Consider the following 9,926-nt stretch of genomic DNA (forward strand, 5'->3'; position numbering starts at 1 on the left):
GGTTTTAGTCCAGCAAGTACTAGCCTCGCATCAGTTTGTCCCAATCTCTTGAACCTGCAGTTGAGCCAAAAATTTCCGAGCCAAGCTTTCTCGCAAGATTTCCTGTACTTCCTGTTTCTATGTGAGCCAGAAATACCATGAGAATGACCTTTCTTGTGGTATTTTTGCCCTTATACTCCAGGATGAAAATAATCCCATATTGGGGGAACTTTTTTTAAATTGTGCAAATATTTCCAGTTTTCAAACCTTCAAATGAAGTAGGTTCCTCCTTGGGAATGAAAATGTGAAATGGTGATTGCTTGGCCCTGACTCATCTCCACTAGGAAGTATTCGTGCTCAGTGATCCAACATTTTGTAATTTCTCTAAGATATTTTTACAAGGAACTAGGTAAAATAGTACAGAGGATACAATGGAAATGTATATCCTTGGATTTTTTTTAAAAAGTCATTCTTGAAGAAATGAACAATGAAGTGTTGTGTTCTTAGTACATTAGTGTATGTGATATATTATATCACATATTTGTTTTCTTTGTTCTTAACCCCTTTGTTCCAAGGGTCAGGATATCCTGATGCTAAGTACTATTGCAAAATAACTGAACAAAAATAAAAATAGTCAAACACTTAGGAAACTCTTCAGTTGTTATGTCAAGGAAGTTTGTGACTGAGGAGTGAGTTTAAGACATTATTCAGGAAATATGATAATAAAGCAAACAGTCTACATGTGATTATTAAATAAAATCATCTCAATCCTAGAGAGTCTTGATGCCCCCAGCCTGATGGAAGGGTAAGATAAGGACTGGACGGGCTGTCAAAGTGGTGGAAGTGTTGAACTGATGGTGAAATACTTTCATCTCTTATCAGAGAGGGAATAAGGAAGGGCACATCTTTCTAATCAAGTAGACCACTGATTATTCCCTAATTGTGTTGTATGTATATCTGGTTGTTATAGAAAGAGCTGTTAGATCAATATTTTAATAACAAAATTCACGAAAAGCAGTGTCTTCAATGTCTTTATTATTGTTTTATACCCTCTTGACCCTTCTTCACCTGTTAGGAAGGAGAGTAGGTTTGCCAGTATGCTTTTCCATCCAGAAAAAAGAAAATTCACTTAATCCAGTATGGAAAACTAAACTTATTAACCATGGATTTAGAGAAATAATAAAACAACAATAAAATTACAGTTGTCTTTGCTGGTTTCAACTTTAAAAAGAAATGAGGTGGGAGTAATGAAAATAAAACACACTCTACAACGATCTTTCTCCTCTTCCCCATGTTTCCTCCTCTCTCCCATGAAGAAATATCAAATAATTGTGTGATAAACCAGCCTTGAAAGGAATGTAGAGCAGAAGCAACAGATTATACACCAGCAAAATGGCATGCCAAGCAAAATAAAGCTCTTTGCAATGTGGAGACGTGAAGAGAGGAAGATGGGATTGTTACAATGTTCTCCAAGAAAACAGGGCTATTCACTTGAATGTACAAGTTCAAATTGTTCCTACAAACCCAATTTGCTGGCAAAAGTGCCAAATACAATACTACCCTACTTTTGTTTCTGTCCAAGGCCTTTCACATAAGCTATAGGGGGCATCGCCTTTTGTTGAATTGGTTCTTACTTTCAGGGTTAGTGCCTCCATCTCTGAGACTAGGAACAAGAGGCATGGCCCACAGTTGAGGTTGCCCTCGATTCAACCACTCTCAGGTCGGGGACACAGTAGTCAGTGGCCCACATAATAAGTCAACAGTGCTCTCCCTCCAGAAGGTGAATTGCTAACATTCTTTTCTTTCTTTCACTGCCATTTATGTCCCCTGTGAACATCCTTTAAAATGCTTGTTCCTTTGAAAATGGGTTTTGAACGAGCCTGAGCCACATATCCAGGCTATGCAGGCCACTGCCCGTATGCATGAGGATCTTGATGCTTCCCGAATTTGCATCTTTCGGAGTTAACTGTGGAATGTGATTCAATGTTATTTCCCTTCCAGCTGAAGGGCAGCTGAGGTTATGAAGGGATTTGACTAATAGGTCATAACCTAGATAGGTTTGCTGAGAACGAAATGACACAAGGGGGAGGGATGTGGAGAAGGAGCGAGAGTGATCAAACTGAGGCACTGAGGATCAACCAAGCCCATCCCAGCACTGGTCTTGGTGACTGAGCAAGGTGCCCCCCAACCCCCATCAGGCCCTCCAGAGAGAAGCAGCTGCAGATCGGCTCTGCAGACTCTCAGCTTCCTCTGTTTTTTTGAGAACTCCTTGGGGCTTGCAGGCCTGAGCCTGTACCACAGGGTGACTCCTCACCTGACACCTCTAGATAACTGGCCTCCAGCAAGGGGGGAACCCCTCTGTGAGGTTAGCAAAGGGGAAGCCCCGCTTCTTTGCCTGAAGTCCTTAAGAGCTAAGCCGACAAAGAGCTAAGAGTCAACAAACTTTGACAAGCACCAAAAGAGAATTGAGAACAAATAAATCAGAAGAAAGAAGAGGAAAAGCAAATGCTAGAACCTCGATGGCTTTTTTTTTTTTTTTTCTCCCTGCTGTCGTTCCAGCTGTAGCCTGGGATTAATTAAGTGCTGTGAACTCAGTGCCAGAGAGAGGAGGGGAAAAAAATGCATTCTATCTCTAAGGAAGGAGTACAGTAACAGTTTCTCACCAGTGAGAAACCTAGGGAAGTGAATCGCTCTCGTCGGCAGTGTTTGTGGAGGGCCTGAAGAGACAGGGAGGTTGTGCCAGGCTGGAGGAGGCTTGTCTTTCCGAAGCTGGAGAGGATCTTACGGGGGTTCGCTTTTCCCTGCCTGGGAAGAATTTCCCCTGTGGTAGCAGCAGCAGCAGCAGCAGAAGCAGAAACAGCAGCAGCAGCAACAGCAGCAGCAGCAGCACCACCACCACCACTACCTCCTCTTCTGGGGCACAAGACAGAATGCCTGTGCTAGAGCGCTATTTCCACCCAGCAGAGCTAGGCAGGAGGTGGACAGGCCCAGAAGGTGTGCTGCCCTCCTCCCCGGGAAGCCGGCCGGGGTGCCAGCAGGGGCCGCTGCCCTGGGACTTGCCAGAGATGATCAGGATGGTAAAGCTGGTTTGGAAATCCAAAAGTGAGCTGCAGGCGACCAAACAGAGAGGCATTCTGGACAATGAAGATGCTCTCCGCAGCTTTCCAGGTAAATTGACCATGGGGTGTAATAGGTCACAGGACCAAGTCTGATAACTAACTCCCTTTCCCTGGAGAGTCCAAGCCATAGGGAGGAAAATGAACTGTGTAGCATCAGGTCCGAGGGCTGTGACTTCCAAATGTCTGCTGTATGATAGAAATGCATCTTGAAATTAAGAGTGATTTAGCAGGAGGAGCATTTGACTGGAAATCAAGAAATCTGGGTCCTGGACTCAGCTTGACAAATGCTTGCCCTTTGGGCTTGCACAAGCCAAATTTCCTGAGTTTCAGTCCCCACCAAGGAGGGGGTGGAATTGGATGCTCTTTAATGGCCATCCTGACTCTAACATTTCTTGTCAACAAGTTAGAGATATCCCTAGGAGAATATTCTCCTTGGATTGCTTTTTATCATTCTTTCTATAAAGTAAAATACATTTTCCAATTTTTAACTATGCCATTTACAGCATGTATTATGTTCCCAGCACTGAGTTTGGCGTGCAAGCTTTTTATGTCCTGGGCAAGTTGGTAAACTTTCTTGACTTGGTTTCCCCTTTGGCAAATGTCAGCAATATAAACACCTTTATTGATATCAACTCACTCATAAATGTGGAAATAATGATTCCCAGGGACTTTGTCTTGTCATAAGAATGTGCTGTGTTTGGGACGGTTGTGGAGAACTTTACTGTGTTTCTGACAGTGGATACAACCACCACCAAGACACCCAGCATGCCTGGGAAGGATCCCAAGGGGCTTCGTAAACTAAGAAAGCCACAGCTGACTACAGGGCACTCTCTTTCTTTGAGGAATATGTTGCTAGATATTTGGAAAGTGGTGGGTTCACTTCAGAAGAAAGAACATGAGTGTGTGTTTATGCATCTGAAGTCTTGGCTAGCCCTATGCAGTGGAATCCTGGCGTGCCATTGGCGGTGAGGGATGGGGTAGATGGAAAAGATACATCAAAAATTACCTCTCCCTTTCTCATGGAAACAGAGTAGGAAATAAAAATCTGGCTAGTTTTGATTTTAATGATTTATGCCAGGAACTTTTTTTAAGTTATGACTTAATAATCTGTAAAGAATATTATTAAGAAGTTAATACTCTGGGAAAAGAAAAGATTTAAAAGAGAGAAAAAAACAGGGTTGGTCTCCAGGAAACAACGAGTCCTTGAGTACATAGGAAAGTGAGGGAAACGAATAAAACTGAGGTTTATGTGGCAATTGGGAGAAGGATGCCCAGGGAGATGGGTCCTGGTCAGATGAAATGAGGTAACGCTAAACCAGTGTTGCATGTGAGTAGGGTAAGAAAAATGGAAAAACCCACCTGGGCAGAAAATTTTACTCTGACACTTCAACCCTTAGCACTTTAGGTTTGTTTCAGTCAATTAAATGATTAAAATTCATATTACAAACTGCACCCTTTGATAAAACTATCTAATTCAATAGTTGTTAGCATGTCTGTGGAGATAGGTGTACATTATTATTTATGTTCTATATTAGTGAGCATCTAATTCCTGAAAAAGCAATACTCTGGAGAAAAAGCAGAACTCCTGTAGCTTCTTATTACTTAAAAGGCATACTTTTCTGGACATGATGAAGCAGAGCTTGTTGAGTCTTACTATACCTCTCTACCACTGCCTCACATTCAGTGGAAACTGTCTCTGAAGCCACTTGGATTCCCAGGGAAGCTGCACCCTGGTCTGCTGTTGAGGTTGCCTGCCTGTATGGAGACAGGCTTTATAACACCTTTCCAAAGGATGTGTGTTTGCCTCCTGTTCTTCCTCCTGTGCCTCCTCACTCTCAGGGAGATGAGGGCTCATCCTTACTGGAATGGGCATAAAACCTTTTCATCATCATCCATCTATGCAGCAGCAGGTCATAGGATGCAACCCCAAAGATGAGTGGCTTCACTTTCCAAACTGTCTCTTACCTTCTTCCTTACTCATCCTATCCCTGATGCTGCATTTCCTCTGAGCATCAGGTGTCTTCAGCTGCATCATTTTCACCACAGCAGCACAACAATGGGGCCCTCAGGAACACTTATAGACTATTTCAAAACTTCTGGCATTTTTTTGTTTGTGTTTAGAAAGTGGTGATTTAAGCTGTTTTCAGTTCCTGCACAGAGGCAGAGGTTTATGATAGACAGCTCTTCAAAAAACACCAAGACACATGGTGCTCTCTCGCTCTCTCTCTCTGTCATTTCATCCTTGCCTCAGTCTCCTCAATTTATACTTTCATAATCCTTTTAAGCAACTGACTGTGCATCAAGTGAGCCTTGCTTTATGCTTGAAATGTTTCTTCCTTGGCTCAGTCAACTGAAAATTTTCTATTCAAACAACAAAGCCCAGGTCAAGCATCTCTCTCTTTAAAATGCCTTTCCTGATCTCCAACGGCCTCCCGTCTCCCCCAGTGGTAATCTATTCCCTCCTCTTTGCTATCTTTACCTGTAGTTACTTAACATTTTACATTTATAGCACACAATATTTTTGCTGTGCTAGTAACTAAAAACAGGAAAATTAAATGTTATAACATTCTGTGTATATTTTGACTGCTTGTGATAACGAATTGATTTAACTTTTTTAAACCATGAAATTGCAGAAATTCTGAATCGAACCAACAGTTACTTTAGAGGACTTTAAAGATGGTGTCATTGGCTCTTAATGTGTTTAATGGAACCTTAAAAGTCCCAGTGTTTCTTTTCCTTAGCAAAGGCCATCATTATTTTTACGCACACTTCTTCAACAAGGCTGGAACTTTGTTTCTCACAAGTGAAGTAGAAAAATGTTCTGAGATTTGGCTAAGGTAATAAAAGGACAGAATAAAAAAATATGGGAACATAAATATGTGTTCGTGAGAGATTTTAAGGTGAAATACGCTGAATTGGGAGTATGGAATGGAAAGAACAGTCCCCTGGAGAAAATGGGGGAGTGCCAGAGAGAAGGTGATACATAGAAACGTCTTCCACCATCTTCAGACTGGCATGCTCTGCCGACTTTTGGGTGGCTGTCCAAAGCAATAGACTATAGGAGGGAATGGGAGATGATAGGAGGAAGGAAGAGGAGCTTGTCACCTTCACATGTTAGATCTATGCATCTGGGAGTGCCCCCAAGGCTGGGCATTGGCCAAGGCACTGTTCACCCTAGCAAGGGGCTCTGGAAGTTATCAGCACTTGAGGTCCAAGTGTCAACTCTGTTCTTTGAACTGTACCCAATTATTTAATTGTGTTAATACTCACATCTTTTTCCCTTTATGAAGCAAACAAAGGATTATCTAATTATCTAGTTAACCCCTGTATTTTGGAGATGAGGTAAATAGTTCAGAAAGACTCAATAAGGCATCCGGGATCACACATTGAAACTGTATCAGAACCAGACCAGCATTTCGATTGCCCAACTCTGGTCCACAGAACTCATGTGGTCAGGGTACATGCTGGGTAATAGAAATTTAAATTTAAACCAAGACATGGCTTTATTGATTACATGTAGATGGGGCAAAATGAGAACTCATGATGTGATATAAACCTTGGTCAAACCAGAAAAATAGTATTACCATGCAGAACAAGTCAAAGGATTGTGTCTCGTATACATTTTCTACTTATTCTGTGGGCTTTAGTCTTATATCCAAGCTTCAAATACTGCAAATATCCAGGGAAAGATCCCCAACTATTATCAATAGAAAGTCAGCTTACACCATTGCAGTGACAGCATGCACCCATGTGGGGAGTGGGGAGAGGGATGAGGATAGAAAATAATTAAGTAGCTTCTCAGATGCTGTGAGGACAAATATGATGCTAATTATAATTCTAGTCAGCAACCTGTTTAAGACTAGATATCCCTTAGCAGGACTTGTTCTTAGTTGAATAAATAATTAGATTTTGGAATTCAACCAAATAACCGCAAACTCTGCAACTGGGAAACTTACCTTCCATTTCGGTGTCTCTGGTCTAAATTTTGCATTATAGTTTACTTATTTATTAAGCTCGTTCCCATTTCAATAAGCTTTGCTTCTAGGAAAATATAAATACACACAAATCGCTCAAAGAAAGAAACTCATCTTCCCCATAGCCCTTGTAACGTCTCCTGCCTTTCAAGGAGAATACAAAATCAGAAATTTTCTTTATGCTCAGACCTGAATATCAAATTATTTCAGAGAAGAAAATCTCCAGAACCATTCTCTGATTCCAGTACTCTAAAATTCAAATTAACATTTAAACTACTATTTCAAAATGTCTCAAGTATCAAGCACAATATAAATCAAATATGTTGAAGAATGAACATTTTGATCATTATAATCAAGAAGCATTTATGGGATGCTAGCACCAGGCACTGTGCTAGGCACCAGGGACTCAGAGATGAATCAAAAGCTTAATGAAAGAATAATTATGGATTTATGAATCAGAGCTCTGTCTACAACTACAGTGTGAAAACATGCACTTGTTAGTTTAAACCTGTCAACTCAAACTACTGGCTGTAAAACTGGTAAAATTCAAAAACACTTGTAAAAATTTATACACACTTTCAAATACTCATCGGTTCTAATGATTTCATTCAAAGCGGGACAAATTGCTTTGAGCAAGGAATCAATTAGTCTCAATGGCAGATAACTATTAATTCATAACATTTTTCTAAAACTACTGCTTTTAGCAGCCTGTTTTCACTCTGTAGTGATGCTGGATAATAATAATTAATAATTTAATGCATCTCTTAAATGTGAATGCAAATTGAGTCAATACTGGAGTACATCATCTCACTTTGAACTAAATCTTCTCCTTCACCTGACTTATTTTCATGAATGACTCATGAAAGGTTCAAAACTGCTAACTCGAGCTCCCCAATTCCCACTAGTTCTAAGTCCATAAGAGAGGCTAAGGGTGCCAGAGTGTGGTTGCAGTGTTGAGATCTTAAAAGTTTTAAATTCTGCATCTCCATTACTGAACTGTGTGACCCTGGGTGGGTACTTCACCCCTCGGTGCCTCAGTTTCTTCTTATGTAAAAAGAGAATTAATAATAGCACCTTTGCTTAAGGTTGTTGTCGGGATTAAATGACATAATAGCAAAAAAAAAAAAAAGTGCCTAGAATAGAACCTAAGTTCCACCACACTCTCAGTAAATGTATACTCTCATAATTACTGGTGTTGGTGTTATTTTTCTCAACAACTTCTCTCATTCATTATCTTTTCTCTGTTCAGTTGCATGGCCCTTGGTCAAATCTCATGTTGTTTTGTCTATAATCTTGCAATAGCCTTCAACTCTCTCTATCCATTGTCATTCTATTCTGTGATTTAGATCAACAGTGTTAAAAGAAAAATCAAGATATGTCTCAACCCTTCTTCAAAATCCTTTAATAATTCTCTAGTGTCTACAGAGAAAATCCAAATTCTTTCCTCCTGCATTCAAAGTTCTCCATCTGGCACGAACTCATTTTTCCAGTCTTATTTGTCATTATTGCCCTCTGAGTACTCATATTCCACCCAGACAAGACAAACCTCCCACAGCATCCTACTTGTTTTCTGCTCATTGTTCTCAATGCTTAGAATGACTTTGCTCTATGTCCCTAATTTATCCCGTTCCTTAACTTAATATCCCGCTCGTATGCTAGCCCCTTCATGAATCCCTCCTGAGATTACTGAAGGAAAATATGCCTTTCTCTTCTGAAGTTCCACAGAACTTTCTTTGTGTTTATTTAACAGGCAAATCACTTAATTTTGTTACAATTAGTGTACATTTCTTCCTCTCCTAGATTCCAGCTCTTTGAGAGTCTGGAGAACATTCTGTTTTTTTCATGTTTTCCCTAAGATCTGTTACATGTCAGCCACTCAATACATTTTGATATGTGAAAAAATAAAATTATCAGAAGGAATAAAATAGCTTACAAATTGCCATCAGATGCATGAATGAACATCTTTTTAGGCACAGATTACTCAAGAAACATGAATTCTAGCTCTTGTTTTTAATGGAATCCTATTTAAACATATTCCAGCAGAAGATCAGGATTAGTCATTATAGCTTTTAAAATAAAAGAATACACAAGAGTGAAGTTCAGAACTATTAAAAAAGGTATAAGTGCAAAACTAATATGAGACAGCTCTCTCTTCCTATAGAGAACTTGTAATCTACTGATAATTACAAAATTTTAGAGCAAATGCATGCATTTATAGACTTTTAAAATAATTACTCTGTTCATGCATTTTGGAACACTTTACATAAACTAAAATTTCAGAAGTGGCTTCTTCTATAGATAACAGTCTGTAGACTCCTGAACATAATTTCAAAAATAGAGTGCAGAAGGTGTGTGTTTACCCAGCCCTACAAATGAGCTTTTGAGGGGCTGGCTCTCAATGGAGGATGGTATTCCCAAGACCTCTGCTCATTCTCTGCAAACAGTTTCTTTTTTCTTTTCTTTCCCTTTAAAAAAAAAAATTAAACAAGGCTGGTTCAACTGGACAGAAAAGCATTGACTTTTGCATCAGACCAATTCCAAAAAAAAAAAAAAAAAAAAAATTAGTAGCTTTATTGTGAAAAGCCCGAAAGTTTCAAGTTTTTTTTTTTAACTCACGAAAGTAACTGAAACTGTGTACTGTCTTCTATCTGATTTTTTCCACTCTTTAATTTTCAGTACTCTTGATAATACATACTAGGTACATCTCATCAAATCAGAAATAGTAAGCAGAGCTCACGGAATTTGTGATTTAATGCAGTGCTGTAGTCTTGATATACACACAGTGTGAACTTTATACTTCATTTTCCTGTTTATCCCTGTCTGCCTTTCCATACATTTCTCTTTGGAATTGACT

At 39.7% G+C, this 9,926-nt stretch overlaps 1 protein-coding gene across 2 annotated transcripts in view; it reads left to right on the forward strand.

Annotated features, from left to right (window-relative positions):
* Positions 1-9,926, forward strand: part of PDE7B (phosphodiesterase 7B) — a 343,143-nt gene that overhangs the window by 184,957 nt on the left and 148,260 nt on the right. Inside the window, exon 1 of one of the 2 annotated variants that reach the window (XM_019030183.4) lies at positions 2,162-3,147. The exons of the other annotated variant lie outside the window; for it this stretch is intronic. Coding sequence (XP_018885728.3) covers positions 2,910-3,147 — 238 coding nt within the window. The 5' untranslated portion in view covers positions 2,162-2,909. Of the gene's footprint in view, positions 1-2,161; positions 3,148-9,926 lie in introns of those variants that run through there. 2 annotated transcript variants of the gene reach the window in all.

The sequence above is a fragment of the Gorilla gorilla genome, chromosome 5 (genome assembly GCF_029281585.2).
Source record: "Gorilla gorilla gorilla isolate KB3781 chromosome 5, NHGRI_mGorGor1-v2.1_pri, whole genome shotgun sequence".
Taxonomy (NCBI): domain Eukaryota; kingdom Metazoa; phylum Chordata; class Mammalia; order Primates; family Hominidae; genus Gorilla; species Gorilla gorilla.